The 18,204-nt window shown below is 43.3% G+C and overlaps 1 protein-coding gene across 6 annotated transcripts in view; it reads right to left on the bottom strand.

Annotated features, from left to right (window-relative positions):
- The window catches only part of Txk (TXK tyrosine kinase), a 58,645-nt gene that overhangs the window by 4,930 nt on the left and 35,511 nt on the right, over nucleotides 1–18,204 (bottom strand). For all 6 annotated transcript variants that reach the window (XM_028780775.1, XM_028780777.1, XM_028780779.1 and 3 more), the window contains 6 exons: nucleotides 15,530–15,609; nucleotides 14,523–14,650; nucleotides 11,372–11,446; nucleotides 9,546–9,717; nucleotides 6,415–6,631; nucleotides 1,388–1,452 (listed from right to left, as the gene is read on the bottom strand). In XM_028780775.1, the coding sequence (XP_028636608.1) occupies nucleotides 1,388–1,452; nucleotides 6,415–6,631; nucleotides 9,546–9,717; nucleotides 11,372–11,446; nucleotides 14,523–14,650; nucleotides 15,530–15,609 (737 nt within the window). The remainder of the gene's footprint in view (nucleotides 1–1,387; nucleotides 1,453–6,414; nucleotides 6,632–9,545; nucleotides 9,718–11,371; nucleotides 11,447–14,522; nucleotides 14,651–15,529; nucleotides 15,610–18,204) is intronic.

Raw genomic sequence — 18,204 nt, 5'->3', positions numbered from 1 at the left:
AAAATCTTTTAAAGACTATAAAGCTGGGTATACTGGTGGACACCTTTAATTTCAGCACTTGTGAGGCAGAAACAGGGTGGTTTCTGTGAGTTCTTGACCAGTCTGGTCTACATAGAGTTCCAGGACAGCCAGGGCTACATAAAGAGACCCTGTTTCAAAAGGAAAGACTGTATAAGAGGAAACAGAGGAGGGGGGTTGCTTTGTAACTGATTTACAGAGTCTTTAGATTAGACTTTAGAGGAAAAAAAACTAGATCTATTAAGAAGATGCTTGGGGGTGGGGTGGGGGAACAGGCCTCCAAGTGAGAAAGTTCTTGTCCCCACAGGAGGTTGGTGGGGCTAAAGAGCAACACAGAACTGGTGTCCTCTACCTAAGTAAAGCCTCAGGAAAGGCAGAAAGATTCTGGAAAACAAATGGGTCTTGACATGCCTCAGTAAACCAGACCTTCGTCAGCCCCATGGAACTTTCTGGAGGAATCTTCTATGTAGACATTCAACAGCCACCTGTGCAAACAGCCAGGCAGAGTGAAAGTGCGAAGACTATGGCTGCACAGATCTTGGTGTGCACATTACAACAGGACCAGGAAGGTCACCTCCATGACAGTACCATCCCCCCATGAGACTCTTAAAACCTGGACTGCTGAAGAATGCAGGAAAAAATATCTGGAATTCACTAGGGTTAAATTTCTGGAGTTCTAAAAAAAAAAAAGGAGAGCTCAAAATGTTTTTTAAAAAAATTCTTGTACATATATGTGGTTAGGTTTATCCCAGTGATAACTAAAACCAGCTTCCAAACATGGTTATACAGTGTCTGATGGTGACCTAATCAAATACACATTTCACTTTCAAAAATTTCATTCATCATGAAAAATGCATTTACTTGATCACACTTATTTGAATGGACTGAGAAATTCTTGTTTCCATTTTAAGATCTCCCATAGTTGTATCAACAACAACCTGAAAGAGGACGGCAAGAACAGGCCACAGCAAACATCCCCCGCAGGTAGAGCTAGCACCCGTCCTGAAATCCAAAGCAGTCTGAGCTATGCAATCATGTGAACACTTAGCCCACACGGATACCTTCCTCACAGAGACACTTTCCTCAGAGCAGGAAAAAAAAAGGGGGTGATAGCAACTTCAGTTTGCAAGAATGAACGTGGAAGACTTGGTTAGCGAAATGGCTTTGAGGGAAAAGGTGCTTAATACAAAGAATTGGTAGGGTACCAGGGAAGAACTGAGTCTCACAAATTGTACCTGTACATGTGCTCACACTCGCGCACACACTAAATGTTTTGTTTTGTTTGTTTGTTTGTTTGTTTGTTTGTTTTTGAAAGCACAAGACTCCCTCTTACGAGTGGGCAAAGTAGAAAGACAGAGATGTCACATACCTCGTCATCCCAAAGTCCGAGATCTTCACTATACAGGCAGAACTGACCAAACAGTTCCTGGCAGCCTGTAGAAAGAAGAGAAACATCAGTCATGGGTCCTTCTTCCAGAAGTCTCTACTTTCATTTTCCTTAGTTTCTTTACATTACCTGTCTGCATGAGTAGCCATGTGAATTTTGTGGTGACGTCTATTAGTGATATATATATATATATATATAGCTTTATTTGTATGCCACGAACTTTAATGATTATTCAATGTCACAAAACACTGGACCACCAAAAAGGCAGCGTACACCAGCTGATATGAGGCCCCCAACACATATACAGCAGAGGACTGCTGCGTCTGTGTTCAATCAGGGATGATACACCTAACCCTCAGTAAACTGGAAGCCCCAGGGAGTTTAGAAGTCAGGTGGGGTGGGGGATAGAGGGTAGACACAGCCTCGTGGAGACAGGGTTGGAGGTATGGGGAATAGTTGAAGGGTGGAACAGGGAGGGGGATAAAATCTGGAGTGCAAAATAAATAAATAAATAAATAAATAATAATAAAGAAATAAAAAAAAGTTAAAATTGAATGGTAACAATTTTTAAAATTTAATCTTTTCCAACAAGTATCCTTATAAATATGAAGATTAGTTTAATAAATGATAAGCTAAGTACTTGGCATAAAACATCTTAACATTCTTTTATTTAAGTGATAAAAGTCTGACATATATGACAGATGAGACAGTTATGTTGTATATTCGGGCTCTCCGTTGGGTAATAAGAATTAAGAAATTATATATTAAAACCTTTCAGTGAGTAGAGCGATTCCTAGTAATAATTTTATATTTCTTTTCAAAATTTATTTCTATTTTATGTTTATGGGTGTTTTGCCTGTGCAGGTCAAAAATAAGGTGTTGGGTCCTCTGGAACTGGATAGTTCTAAGCTGCCATGTGGCTGCGGGGAATCAAACCCAGGTCCTCTGGAAGAGTAGCAACTACCCTTAACCACCAAGCCACCTCTCCTGACCCCTCTACTTCATTTTTATCACAATGAACTAAATATAATGCCAAGTCAGTCTGGCTGCAGTCAGAATAACTCATTTTCAGCATACTTCATAGAGGAAGTCCTCATCTTGGTCAGTCTCATGTAGATGAACTATTTGGTAGACCTGTTCTCCTGTCAGTGAATTTGAGCTTTAAAGCGTCCAGTCACAATAGCAACAAGCTTTAAAACAGTGATCCAGAAGAGCCAGTTTGGAAGGTACCAGAAAGTGCCAGCAGCTATCTCAAATACAAACCATAAGAAAAGTCCCCAACAGGAAAAGCACCCATTATGGGCTGATGTGTTTCATATACAGTGCAGTAGATAAAGCAGAATATGAAGAAACTTATCAGTGGAGAGTAGGGGTTAATCCAAGGGCAGGAGAATTGGTCTGAAGCCACCTGGAGCGGACAGGATGCTAGGGACCGTGGATCCACTGAGTTTTGATTCTATTCCTTATCAGGGAAAGAAACCTTCATGGCCAGGGAAGGGAGTGAAGTGGATGGGAAACTGTGCCCATCCACGGAGAGCTGCGTCAATAGCTCTGGGGAATGTGCACTAAACAGTGATCACCGTCAATGGTGGCACCAGTACTGCAGAGAGCCCTTGTGGGACAGCCACTGCTTTGGGCACTTGCACACACTAATTGATGCAGTCCTCTCAACAGGCCCACAAGGAGGAGGTCATCTATGGAAAACCACTTTCCGACTTAACTGGGTCTTTCAGGGCCATGGAGCTAGTAAGCAAAGAAAGGAAGACTCCAAGCCAGGCTGCGGCGGGCTACAAGCTGGACTGCATATTGATGCCACCCTTTCATTTCCAGACACTCTGACTTAACTGGTGCGGTTATGATCTGGGTTTTGAAACTTTTACACAAAGTTCCCAGGCGATGCTCACACACAGCAAAGTTGAAGTTTGAGAACCTTTCCTCTACAAGTCATGCTCTTTTTAAAAAAAAAAAAAAATGGATATTTTCTTTATTTACATTTCAAATGTTATCCCTTTCCCCAGTCCCCCAGAATCTGCCTATCCATCCACCCTACCTCCCCCTGCTTCTATGAAGGTGCTCCCCCACCCACCCACTCCTGCCTTCCCACCCTGGCATTCCCCTACACTGGGGAATCAAGCCTTTACAGGACCAAGGGCCTCTCCTCCCACTGATGCCCAACAATGCCATCCTCTGCTTCATATGCAGCTGGAGCCATAAGTCCCTCCATGTGTACTTTTTGGTTGTTGGTTTAGTCCCTGGGAGCTCTGGGGATTCTGGTTGGTTGATATTGTTGTTCTTCCTACAGGGTTGCAAACCCCTTCAGCTCCTTCAGTCCTTTCTCTAACTCCTCCATTGGGGACCATTGTGGGGACTGTGCTCAGTCCAATGGTTATTTTTTAAAGGATTATTTATTTTATGTATGTGAGTACATTGCAGCTATTTTCAGACACATCGGAAGTGGGCATCAGATCCCATTACAGATGGTTGTAAGCCACCATGTGGTTTCTGGGAATTGAACTCAGAACCTCTGCAAGAGCAGTCAGCGCTCTTAACCACTGAGCCATCTTTCCAGCCCTACAATTCATGTTCTTAACACTGTTATTATCATTCATGAGTATAGGTTTTGATCTTCTAGTAACTGAAGATGCACTCATAAGAATCCCAGCAATATGCCTGCCCAAATGTAGGGTGAACAAGGATGACACCAATGGACTTGCTGAAGTGGATGGAGGAATGCCCGTGAAGCCTCAGCCCTGCAAACATAAAGAACTGTGAGCAACTGAGGAATGCTGGGAGAGGTGGTCTTTCCCAGGGAAAAGCACACTAATAGGTTATTCATGCCAAAGGGTCAGCCACACACACACACACACACACACACACACACACATACACACCTAACATACTGTTGTATAACTTTCCATCCTAAAGGAAGTTCCTTAAACAGAAAGGTAAACAACTCAAAATAGCTTCAGGAAGTCCCTGAAACTGACCAGGTTCACTAGGTCCATCCCTGCCAGAGTAAGCAATAAAAGCTGAGAGTCCTTCTCAGTTAAAGCTGAATTATAAAGAAGGCCCTTGAGATCACACCAGATGTGTGGAAGAAGCAGAAACCAGCTGAGCCCCTGGAAGAAGTTTAGATCAACTGAGGCACCTGGAAAGGACACTCTCCACCCTGCTGAGCTGCCTGCAGGCTGTGCAGTGTGCTCCCGGTTCCCAGCTTTATGAGCTCTAACTCATGCTGGGGTGGGCCTTGGTGATGCAGCCATCTTTGAGTTATTTCTACTCAAAAGTATAAGTAGCCCATATCCCTGTAAGTAACCCCCCCCCAAAAAACCTCATTGGTTCACCGTATTGGACTTTGGTTATACCCATACTTTGGTGCATCATGGATTCCCTATCTGGGGTGAGTAGACATGTGTGTAGCATCTCCATAGGAAAAGTTTTGACACACGCCAATTATATGGACTGAGCAGGTTACATCTTTGAATGTGTGTGCACATACATACACATGTATACAGCAATAGCCATTAATGGAAAAGGAGGCCATGAATTTGAAGGAGAGCAGGGGTAGTATATGGGAAGCTTTGGAGAGAGGAAGGGGAAGAGAGAAATGGAATTATATTATCTCAAAAGGTTTTTTTTTAAACCGTACAAAGAAATCTAAGTAATTAGCTAGCGTGTGAAACTAAGTTAATAAAGCCATGAGTGTTCTGAATTAAAGGCAAGATAAGTCCATTTCCCACGGTGTTCTGGAAGCAGTGTAACTACACCTCCAGCCTCACCCCGGGATCCTCCAGTCTCAAGGATGAGTGCTGTAACGTGATCACTCTGGGAAATGTGAGCCCCAAAGCAAGATGCTATTTGTAAGAGACCGCATCGGGGATTTGTATAGACTTCTCAAGTTTTCCCTTGAGTTTAACAGTGTGAGTCCCTTGAAGCAATGCGCAGTGATCTGGATGTGTTCCTCAGGATGCAGCAGCAAGGACACAGAGAGGGACAACTGGCAATCAGTCCGGGGTAAGAGAGCCCTTTTAAGTAGGCATGTTCTGAACATTATCCAGCAGAACCACTGGGCATTTTTAGTCGCCATTGTGAATATCAACAATATTCCTGCAGTATTGTCACAAACCACCTCCACACAGGGCAACTTCACCCTGAGTAAGATTTACAGGGACTGTTCCTTCCCAGCTAGCTGTACCTCCAACTCCCAGATCGCTCGGCATACATGAAACACTGTGACAAGTGTGACAGGTAAAAGGTAAAAGGTCTGAGCTCATTTCCGGGTTTGAAAACCATGGAAACCTCACCAATCCCTGCCTGAGCTCAAAATCCCACCAATCCCTTGTCTTGCCCCAAACTCAGGACTTAAAATCCCCCCAATTCCCAATCCTGGTAATCATCACTCTAGGAAACTCCGCCCCCAAGAAACCCCATATAAAGCCTGCCTCTTGCTCAGCTCCCTGCGGCTTCTCGCCTCCTGCTTCTAGTATCTTTCCCAATACATCGCTTGGGTGAGGTTTGTTGCGCCGTGTGATTTTTATGGCATTCCTTGGCTCCAAACTGCTAGGCTACCTTTCCCCCTCAGAGCCATAATACTTACATTGAGTATGGAATTTGACATTGGTCAAAAGAAAGAAAAAAAACAAGGAAAAGAAATAAGGGAATGAGGAAGAGAAGAGAGGAAAGATCGTTGTAGTTATTTGGCTCATTAGGTAGTTAATTAGTGAAAGATATTTTAGAGTAATTTCCAACGTGGTTACAACGTTAACGGCCAATTAAAACTAAAGTTTCAGGGTTGGAAGATGTAAGTCAGGGATAGCACGCAGGCTTAACAGATGCAGGGCCTTGGCTTTAACCCCCTGCATTTCAAAACAGATAAGAAAATTAATTAACCTTTCACAATAAGATGCATGAAGTAAAAAAAATGTTCTAAGGCCAAAGGCACATTCTTCAAAGTACTAAAAACGATCCCCATGCAGGTGGGTACAGGAAGGGATTAGCCTCCGACTCACCAGATCCCTGTGAATATAGCAGCTTGCTTCCAAGTACGCCATCCCCTCACAGACGTCCTGGCACATACTCAAGAGCAGCGCCTTCTGGAGCTTGCCTCTTCTCTCCCTGAGATAGTCAAGCAGGCAGCCATTTTCCATGAACTCCGTCACTATGTAGAGGGGCTTCTGCTGTATACACACGCCATAAAGTTGAACTAACCTCGAATGTGACAGTTTCCTGTTGAAGAAAGAAACATACCCGTGAACTGGATTGCTCTTGAATTTAATATGTATTTTGTTTTATGTGTATAGGTGTTTTTGTCTGCACATATGTCTGAGTACCGTGTGCCAGCAACAGCACAGAGGCCAGGAGAGGGCTTCTGATATGTTGAACTGTAGTTAGAAATAGTTGTTAACCACCAAATGGGTACTGGGATTCAACCTGGGTATTCTGCAAGAGCAACTCATACCCGTAACACCTGAGCAATCTATCCGGCCCCAATACTTTTTGGAAACCCAGGCTTCACACCCCCCTACACACACACCAAATATATCATTCAATGTCTAAACACCTTTTAGGCCACCATGAAAAAAAACTTCAAATTAATGTTTTATAATTTTAAAAGATGTATCATAAGCAGTTCTGTTGGTCAGAAATGCTGTGAAGAATACCTTAGAAATGCTCTTTTTATCAATCATAAAGATAAAATGAGAGGGAAAGAGAGGTAGAGACAGAGAGACTGACAGAGAGAGGAAGAAAGTGTATATTCGACAGACTTCGATTTATCCTTCAAGTCCATAAGCACGCTTCCAGGTAAGGAATGCAGTTTGCGTGTGTACAGAAAGATGTCAGGACAGCACATCTCAGAATGAAACATTTCAAACCATAAGAAATCCAAGACTATATAACTTCATGGAAGTATTTGAGAACTGTAACATTACACAGCATTCACTTACTAGGGCAACTGTTAAAATGTGTCTGAGATAAGACAGATGTCTATTGGAAGTAAGGCAAAGGCAGGTAAATAAACCCTCATATGTGATTCAGTTGAACAAATAGGACAAAAACTTCACACTGGTGGAGGAGCCTGTGAGCAGAAATGTGTGTTCCTGTTCCTGTCATGTTGCTTTCTCTACACATGTCCCTGGTTAGAGACATGTCACGACTCACTGTAGGACAATTGGTAGATTTCTTCTTTTCTTATTGGATATTTTGTTTATTTACATTTCAAATATTATCCCCTCTCCCAGTTTCCCCTCCGCAAACCCCCTAACCCAACCCCTTACCCCCTGCTTCTATGAGGGTGCTCACCCACCCACCCACCCTCTCCCACCTCCCCACCCTGGCATTCCCCTACACTGGGGCATCAAGCCTTCACAGGACCAAGGGCCTCTTCTCTCATGGATACCAGATAATTTAATTCTTTTAAAGTATTTTCAAAAGTTTTTTTTTCATTCTTTGTGTAAGGTTCCTGAGCACCCATGTCTTCCCTTGGAAGAGCATCCTGAGACATGGGAGGCGAGGACATCTCCTGATATCCTTTACTAACTCTTCTCTTCCCTCGGTAACAGAATCAAGTTTCATGGTTCTCAGTATCATCTTTGGGGACCATTCTCCAATGCATGCCCTCCGTCCTGACCTCTTTCCTGAACTCTAGCCTCATGCATTTACCTGACTACCACTTAGTCATCTTTAATCTTCTAATAGGCTTCTCCAATTCAACAACAGCACACTCACACATGCACGTACGCATCCACGCACACATCCACACACGCACCCACTCAGGCACCCACACACGCACCTGGAGCTCCTTACACAACTTTTAGCTAGCTACAGTAGAGAAAATCCTCTTCCTAGCAATTACTGTTTTGGTGACCCTGTGGAGGGGCTTGTGACTCTTATAAATTCCTGGACTCCTGAATCATGTTAAGTTTTATCAGCTTCGAAAGTCTTATGAGCATCGGGGAACATTCCAGTCCCAAGGAAATAGCTTTACTGGCTAGAAATGTAAATACATTTGTCCTGCAGTGAGTCATGACATGTCTCTAACCAAGGACCGATATGTGTGTAAAGAAAGTAAAATGGCAGGGAGCAGGAACACACATTTCTACACACACGCATCTCTGCCTGTAGGAAGTTTTTCTCCTAGTCACACAACTGTTCATCCTCAGAAAGTCTGACTTCCTGAGTTCCCAACCAGGGTTGTCTCATTCAAGAAGCCCCTCATCTCCTCATGTTCAGAAAAGACTGTGAGACGGTTTGAACCTAGAGCTGTCCGTCTCCCATTTGTTCTTTTCAGATGGTGTTTAATCCAGTCACACTACTACTCTTCTGTCCTTGGGTTACAGAACTCCCTGATCAGAGAGCACAGATCAGCGACGGGTGTTCCAGGTACGGTGTGACGATGACAACTATAACAACACAACAGCAACATCCCTGGGAAGCTGATGTCCCCGGACAACTGTGTTTACTGTAATTCCATTTCATTCTCTTGTAATTGGGTAGTAGAAAGGATGTTTTGATAGGACACTTGGGGTGAGAGCTTAAAAAACACTCAAAGTCATAGTTGCTCTGTCTCCGTGGAGACGGGTTCTAGCTCATCACTCGGGTGACTATCTAGTCTCTGTTCATTTTGCCTCCCTTCAGGGCAGAGCTACATACTCTGCACAACAGAACAGTTGAGGTGAGGATGCCTGGTTTTGTTCTGCTTTGATGCACTGCTGAGGAGAATGTTGATTTGAGCCTTCCTGGTCCGAGGTCAGATTATAGTAACAAGCCACAACCAAAATATTGGTTTGTGTGAGGACAAAACAAAACACCAGGAAACTAACTAGGATTTATTCAGCACCTACCAATGAGCTGAACATAATATACTTTCCTTGTCTTTCTCATTGACTATTTCATTAACTCACGCCTAGATCCAATGCCAGAAGTACCATTATTCCCAATTTTATAGGCGAGGACCCTGGAGACTTGAGGGTGACGTAGTTCATGTGTGTCACACAACGGTTAAGTCATTTGCCTAGGTTACATAAAGGGCTTGGGGAGAGTTGTGACCCAGGTGCAGGTGTGTCTGATTCCAAAGTCCAGGTTCTGTCTGAGAGTCCAGGGGGCGGGACCATGTATACATGGGGCGGGGCTTTGTACTCACATCATCACCTTGGCTTCCTCAATGAAATCTTCTTCAGACATGGAACCTTCATTGATGGCCTTGATGGCGACCCGGATATGTGCTCTCCACTCTCCTAAGTGGACTACCCCAAACTGACCACTTCCGATCTCTTTGACAAAAGCCAGTTCTGACGGATCTATCTCCCATTTTTCTAGAAAAGCAAATGACTCATGTTAAAAAATGAATAAGGGATGGAGAGAGAGAGAGAGACAGAGAGAGACAGAGAGAGACAGACAGAGACAGACAGAGACAGAGACAGAGAGACAGAGAAAGAGAGGATTTCAGAATTATTTAGTCCTGTCTCCTTGTTTTACATAGATGCTAAAGATATACAGGTAAGGATCTGTAACTTAATATACAATCCAAGACATAAAGGGTTAAAAGATTTCCCTGCTTGGAAACAGGAGTATGTAACACTGAGACTATCAAAACATTATATTAAACATACCCGTGTACTTCTTTAAACAAAGCTAGTCGTGGGACCTAAAACATGGATGTTCCCAACCTGGCTTTGTTAGAGTGCTAAGGTTAGGGTACTTCCTCTTCCTGGGGTACTTCCTCTTCCTGTTTCAGTTCCTCCTACCATTCTCATTCCACTGCTAAACACCTTTCCTGTCTTGCATAGCCTCTCCTTAGGGATGGGTCTAGTCATGTACTACATAATCATATACATGTCCACTGCCAGACTGTTAACCAACATACATCTAAACATGTGTTTGAGGTAAAATTTGTGTAATTGTATATTTCTCATTTCTCATAAGCATGCCAGGAAGGGAGGAAAAAAAGAATTGTTTTTAAAATAATACCCTTGAAACTATGAAAGTTTAACGTCTTAGCACCTACTTTTTCTACAACAACACCGCCATCTGCTGGAACTTTAGGATAATGCACATAGCAGCATTAGCTTTAGCCCCTAGTATCAGTGTTGGAAAGTAAACCCCAACCCAGGAACGAAATGCTATTGTAAAGGTGACAGAAGGAACAGATTTATGACCTTGACAGTGGCACAGAATTTCTTAACCAAATATTATCACAGAGGAAAATATTAATAAATAACAACTCATAATTTTGTCTGCTCATCTGCAGCGATGACTCTGTGGTTAAGAGCACTTGCCGCTCCTGCAGAAGACCAGAGCTCGGTCTCCAGCACCCACGTGCTGGCCCAAAACCATCCTTAGCTCCATTTCTAGGTAACCCAGCTCCCTCCCTCTTCTGGCTTCTGCAAGCATCAAGCATGCATGAAGAACTGTTACACACATGTAGACAAAACACTCGTACACATAAAGTAAAGATGAATCTTTAAAAGAAAGTGTAAAGAATAAAACAGTCAGAAAAAAAAGCATAGAATCTAACTTTAAGAATGATGAGAATTTGATCATAAAAGGGAATATCTAAATGACCGCTACACCTATTCGTTCTGTTTGAACAAAAGTGAAGTGGAACTGTTCAGCGGCTCTTTTTTGGTAGGCTCTCATGGAAAACAATCATTTCCCAGCAACCCTTGCAACCAGAAAACAACAGCCTCACATCCAGAGAATAGTAGCTATTTATCAAAAATGGGAGGATGGCGGGTCCTCACACAGCAGGGTGAAATGCGAAGCTAAAACGAAACATTGTTACTGACTACAAATTGTCCTGGGAGATGGATTATTTAAACCTCTCCAGCAAGAGATTGACATTTTTAAAGGAAACACATGCAGATAGCCATTTCAAAGGAACTGAGAATTTGAAGAATCTTTGGGGTGGTTCCTGAATGAATGGATGGATGGATGGATGTCTTCCCTCAGCACATGTGTGTACTTTACCATAGCTAAACCCAGATGTGGCTGGTAAACAGCTGCCCAGAAGCCCAACGGGATAGCGGAGACGGGACATGAGACCTGAGGAGAAAGAAAGACGAGCATATCAAACCTAGTTACTAGTTACAGAAGGAAGAAGTAGGCATAGTAAAAGGTAGCACTTGCCCTTAAATAGTTAGGTGTAACAATTCTCTGGGTCATTAACATTTTCTCTTCTCCACTTAAAAACATCTTCATAATAGACACTCACTGTACACAAAGTTAACAAAACGGTTCTCTCACAAAATTCTCAGTGTGCACAGATGAATTGTTTTCACTTTGGCAACAATATGGCAAAACTTTCTTTAAATATTTGGAAGCATGTATGTAGTACATACATGGTACAAAAAAAATAAATGTTTTATTGTAACTTTTTCATACCAAGCATGTAGTTTATACATACTGAGGACTATAAATAGACCCCAAAATATTTCTGAGATTTTGCTATTATAAAGTATACTATATTTCTTAGAACATAGGTTTGTATTAGTCTCCTAAAGTTTCCTCTTATAAAATAGGATATTTCGATATTTGCAAAAGTGCTACAAAAAATTCACTTAATCATCAAATTGAACATCCTTTGAAAACATAGTTTTGAATTTGGGGTTAATTTGGGTTTGTTTTGTTGTTGTTGTTGTTCTGTTTTGACAGTAGCGTAGTAGAATGAGTAAGACGTCACATGATTGGGTCAAGATGAAAAAGTTCTAGACAACCAATGTGAATTTATCAATAAACATCCATTATTTCTTTCTTCTACTGCTACTGACTTCAATTAGTCTGTTTGCATTGTGTTCTTCTTTTTTTTTTTTTTTTTTTCGAGACAGGGTTTCTCTGTGTAGCCCTGGCTGTCTTGGAACTCACTCGGTAGACCAGGCTGGCCTCGAACTCAGAAATCCGCCTGCCTCTGCCTCCCAAGTGCTGGGATTAAAGGCGTGCACCACCACCGCCCGGCTTGGATCGTGTTCTATCTTGATGTTGGGAGACAGCGGTGAAGGAGATGCTGATGGCCTCTGCCCTCAAGGACCCCACTCTCTACGGGAGTGGGAAACAAACCAGTGTGCGTACTCCCCAGAAAAAGTCCATGGTAAACAAGACAGAGTGGATAAAATGTAGTGATGGGAGAATGGGTGGTGTAGGGAGGCCTTTCAGACAAGATGATGACAGTGACTGACAAGGGAGCCACCCACAAAGATCAGCAGGGAAAGCACCAGCAGGTGACTAGTGTGTGCACAAAGGCCGGGAGGCAGAGACAAGTCTAGTGAGCAGAAAATCAGGAGGGATTAAGACCTAGTGTACCGGCTTCTCTTCTAGGTAAATCCCAAAGATCCCAGCTGATACAAAGACAGTGATTCCTAAGATGATGATTCCTCCTCCAGGAAGCTCTCCCTCAGTGAGGAAATACAAGAAGAGCCAGAGCATTCGAATGTAAAATGGAATAAATACTACGTGAAGCTACACACAGCCTAGCTGGGACACAGACAAGAACACCAAGCACGTCTGTGTCTTTTGGAGTCTTTTGGGAGGAATGGCATCTGCCAAAAATAGAGTTGACCCTTAAGGAGAAACTCGAAAGGACTCTCTAGTCATGAGGGAAGAGAGAGGCGTGAACCATGGCGGTGGGTACTTGAACAAAGAGCAGCGGGTAGGAAGAGGCAGGAAATTATCATCAAGAAGGGTGTATTATTCTGGTTGTGATGGGTCTTGTAAGCTGTGTCAGAGGGCACTGCATTTTACAGCAAAGTGGGAGAGAAAGAGATGGCGCAAAAGAGACTGGGTGGGGGCAGTGAGTCTCAACAAGAAAGTGAAATCTTCACGTGGCCATTTTTGTTAGCTCACGGGTAGTAGCAGAGAGGTACATTGAAGGAAAGCGAGCTTTGGAGACAATGAGAATGTTATGACACTCATAGAAATTGCCCATGGGACTTATGATTAATCAGGGCAGCCCTGACACCAGAGGAGAACAGGGATCTGGAGGAACATATCTAGGATATGAAATTGATTGCATCTGTAATTAATCAAGAGTATTTACGAAGTCAGCAGTTTATTGTTCCTACCTCTTGGTGTTGGCCCAACCTGGTCTTTCATTATTTTGTAACCTCACCACATAAATTCTCTTTCTTAAGTGTTTTCTTTAAAGGAAGGAAACAGGAAGCAGTGTGGAGAAAGCAGGCTGGCCTGCTGAGGTGGGGGTTGTGTCTCCAACCCAGTTCTCAGCCTCCAGCCCTCTCGCCTGCACTTCCCCTAACCAAGCCTCTGATGACACTTGGAAATCCACATGGATTCACCCCATAAGTGGACACAGACGTCCTGGGATTCGTCCTCTGTGTACAGAACCAGTGTCACAGGTAAGGTGTTTTCTTTTGTTTTTGGTCAATACACAACTTTTCATGAATGAAATCTTCAAAAGAAAGTTACACTGGGGTAGTACCAAGATCTGTGATGCTGAGGTAAAGACATCCCCCCAACCCCCCAGCTCCAACTGGCCTGGCACAGATCAGGTGCAGGTTGAAGATCAGAGATGTGTCATTGTGGTAGAAGTTTCTGAGACCCCCTTGTCTTTCCACAAATGATAGGTTTGTAGAAGGAGACACAGCAAATGAGGGCTGAGGAAAAGGTTCAATAGTCTGGAATATTTACATCAAAGTGTGAGAGCAAAAGCCTGGGTTCTGTATAACTTTTGTGTTTTCTCAAAACAAGAAAGAATAGACGATGGGGAGCTTGAAGATAGTTTCCTGTTGTAATTATCTAAACAAAAGAGTAGATTTGGGAGAGCAGAGGAAAGCAGCCTCACCATTTAGAGATTTGAAACTGTGTTTCACTTAGCCCTCTGTAAACTTCCAGAAGAAATACATAACTAAGTCCCCTTCTCCTCTGTCATCTACCATCTTTAATCTGGTAGAAATCAAAAACTGCAACTCAAGTTTTGCTCCTTGACTGGGGTCAGGGCAGGAGGGTAGGAGACATATCAATGAGAACAACCATTGCCCAAGAAAGATTGAATTTCAAGCCCTGGGTGTCCAGGGTTGTTTGCTGCTGTTGGCTATCTGAAACCATGCATGCCTTCCCCGTCAAGGGACTGAACCCCAGCCCTTCCCACCAGACCTAACGCCTCACTTACCAGCTGCATTGTACTGGTGATACTGGATTAACTCGGGAACTGAGGGGAAGAGGTGTCTTTCGGTGACGTACCACTGTCCTGAGTCATTCTTTTTAATCTGATAATGTTTTATTGAAGACTGTGTATGCCTAGAATCAAGAAAATGTCAGTTACTAGAGACACAAAAGACTGCTTTAGAATGAAGTCAGTGTGTCAAGCAGTGGGACACCGATGCTCAAGTTCTCTTCCTGGCAACACTGCATGCTGATGACAGGATGGATGGGCTGGACAAACACCTACATCCTCAGGTGTCTTACCAGTACCTCATATTCAACATAACTTTAGGAGACAAGCCTCATGCCCAATAGAGCAATGCTCATGAAGAAGTACACAAAATATTTATTGAATGCTAAATGCTGACTAAACGAATGAGAAGTTCCATTACGAGGGATCTGAAGCCTGAGATGAGGAAGGCAAAGTCCACACATGGCACACTGCTGAGCAGGTCACAGCTTTGAGCAGCTGGCACTTCATCATGAAACTGCAGACAAACTGAGGTATTCGCTCCTCAGCCCCTTCCCTTACTTGGGGCAGGATGGGACATTCCTGAGGTGTTGCCTCTCAGGTACCTTCAGCATCATCACAAGTTCCCATAGCCGTAGAACAGCCTAGGTCTATAGGCATAGGAAGCTTATGGAGCCCAGGAGCCCTCTGTGTAGGCCAAGTCCACAGAAGACTGGGGTGTCTGAGGGCCATGCCAACAGTGTCAGCCACAACTAATCTACCTTGATGGAGAGGGTTCCTTGGGAGAAGGAAGAGAAGGAAAGCTTTGTAATAGATGTATCGTGTTACATGTTATGTAATAGATTATGAGAGGTACAGCGTGACTGGGATAGTTATCCCAGTGTCTAGCAGTCTCCTCCCTAGGGTGAGCCCTCTCTCATAGTCCCCATGCGATGGTATCACTACGAATCAAATCATCCCAAGGAGTAGTTCTAAAGTCATCGAGAACACAGATGCTTACTTACCTTCCAGCTCTTGTAAACACCGAGATTGTGTAAGACCCCAAGTGTCTCGAATCTCTCACGAGAAATGCGCCTTCTTTAGCCTGCACAAATCAAAGGTATCCATTGTATGGGTATATACCTCCTTAGACAAGTAAGCTGAGATCTTACTGATGAAAAGCAAACCTAGATAGGTTTACTGTAAGTAACTTCTATAAATAAGTAACTGACTCCTGTACTCTTACTATTGGAGAATGAGACTGCTTCACATAGCATCCTACTTCCTCTTTCTTAGAGATTTAGAAATCATATGCTCAGGCATATGATTATTAGGCAGGTTAGATACGAAATGCATCATATATGAGTGTTTTAAACCGTTGACCTTGGGTTTTTTTTTTTTCAGGAAAAGTCCTGATTTTGACCATCTTTTACCCAGCATTTAGTGTTTTCTGTTCTTGATTAGGATAACATGAAAATCACTGATCCTTAGCATAACCTCTGAGACAAGACAGACAAGGCTGTATGTTAGAAGAGGCAGGTGAAGGATTTGGGGAGAAATGTTTCTGGAAAGGCAGAGAGTAGGATGAGAGGTCAGCGTTCCTGAGGAAGAACGGCATGTCAGGATCCTGGTGAGAGTTGCAAACAGGTGTAGGATGTGGGTGAGATGAAGGGAGAGAGAACTATGCTCTCCCAAGGAGAAAGCATGCTAACACTTTCAATGCTCTGTTAAGAACTACATCCCTGTGGACCTTCTTTTGAAGAAACTCTAAGGAAGCTGTAAATTGCTTTCCGATCATTTTGACAGTTCAAGTGCTTTGTTTGTTACTGCAGAGACTTTCTGCTTTATTGGGTGTGTTTACTTATGTTCCTGAAGGCAGAACAGCAGGAGGATCTCTCTTACCAAACCCAAAGAGCGGTTGTTCTCAACCTTCCTAATGCTATGACCCTTTAGTGCCATGTCACGTGGCCCTCCTGTCATGGTAGAATTATTTCATTACTACTTTGTAACTGTAAATTGGCTACTGTTATGAATCATAGTGTAAACATCTGATATGCAGGATATCTGACATGTGACCCCCCTCAAAGGGGTCACAACCCATACTGCCATAGAAGATTATGCTTAGGAAGTGCTGTAGCACTCAGGTTGCATGTGTGACAATATGGCCAACCCCTCACAGGCACTTAAGATACTAAATACAGTCTCCTCTCACACTTGCTCAAAGACATTAGGGTCAATCCCCAACTGAAGTCTCCAGAAGCATTACAAATGACAAAATCCAGCCTTCACTGGATTCTTATGACGCACAAGCGATGCATCCCCGTTATATATCAAAGGGGAACACAAGATGTAAATGACCAAAGTGTCCCAAGTGAAGTTACATGTGTGCTTCATGTGTCTGTTATTGTGGGTACACAATCAACGTATAGAGTATGCAGACAACAAGACTGTATGCTGAGTGGTCTCTGCTTGTAAAAAGAAGGAATACTGCCAAATACAAAACTAGAAATTCCTACCAAGCCTCCAAGTACAGTATTGCCAGCATCTCCAGATTTTACATTTTCTTTTATCTAACTCAAGGAAACTAAACTATGGGTGAGGGGCTGGAGAGACAACTTGGCGGTCAGGAATACTTGTTGCTCCTCCAGAGGACCAGAGTTCAGTTCCCAGCACCCACCTTGGGCGGCTCACAACCACCTGTAACACCAGCTACACTACATAGGACACATTCCTCTGGCCTTCACAGACACCTGTACATGTGTCAGACAGACAGACAGACACACACACACACGCGCACACACACACATGTACACACAGGTAAGAAAAGTAACATAAATCCTTTGACTATAAACTACAATTAAAATATCTAAAACAATAAGGAAGCGTCCTGCACGAGAGCCTCTGCTGTGTAGTTCAAACAGTGCTCAGAAATAAACCTGTGTTCTTTTTATTTACAGGAGTGCTGCACTGACGAACAGCCAAGGTAAGATTATCTGCTGGCGCGCATGTCAGTAGGGTATTGTCCTGATTGCCTTGATGATGTTGGCAGCACCGTGTCCTGGGCAGGAGGTTCTGGGCTGTATAAGAAAGCCAGGTAAGCATAGCCCTGCAAATAAGCCAGCAAGCAGGGTTCCTCCATGGCTTCTGCTTCAAGTTCCTGTTTGAGTTACCACCCTGACTTCCTCTGATGACGGACTGCAGCTTGTAAGCTGAAATAAAAACCTTTCCTTCCCCAAGTTGTGTTTGGCCAGAGTATTTTGTCATAGTGACAGAAAGGAAACCAGAGGAATCAATAAACGAAAATAAATGAACAAGTAAATAATTAAAAATAGGCATATCTAATTCCAGAAGTTAGAGTCAGGATTATAAAATAAACCCAGGTGTCTGAGTTAGGGATATCATTCTTGTAATGAAACATAGCCAAAAGTAACTTGGGAAGGAAAAGCTTTTATCCAGAGTCATAGCTCACTGAAGAAAACCAAGGCAGAAACCCAAACTGTGTGGGAACCTGGAGGCAGGAGCTGGAGTAGAGACCATGGAGGGGTGCTGCTTACTGGCTTGCTCCTCATGGCTTGATCAGCCTGCTTTCTTATAGAACCCAGGACCACAAGCCTAGGGATGGCACCACCCACGATGAGGTGGGCCCTCTCCTATCAATCACTAATTAAGAAAGTGTCCTACAGGCTTGCCTAAATTCAGA

Source organism: Grammomys surdaster, unplaced genomic scaffold, assembly GCF_004785775.1.
Source record: "Grammomys surdaster isolate TR1022 unplaced genomic scaffold, NIH_TR_1.0 372, whole genome shotgun sequence".
In the NCBI taxonomy this organism is placed as follows: domain Eukaryota; kingdom Metazoa; phylum Chordata; class Mammalia; order Rodentia; family Muridae; genus Grammomys; species Grammomys surdaster.
The sequence above is the reverse complement of the archived record's forward strand: the minus strand, read 5'-3'. Positions and strand labels throughout refer to the sequence as shown.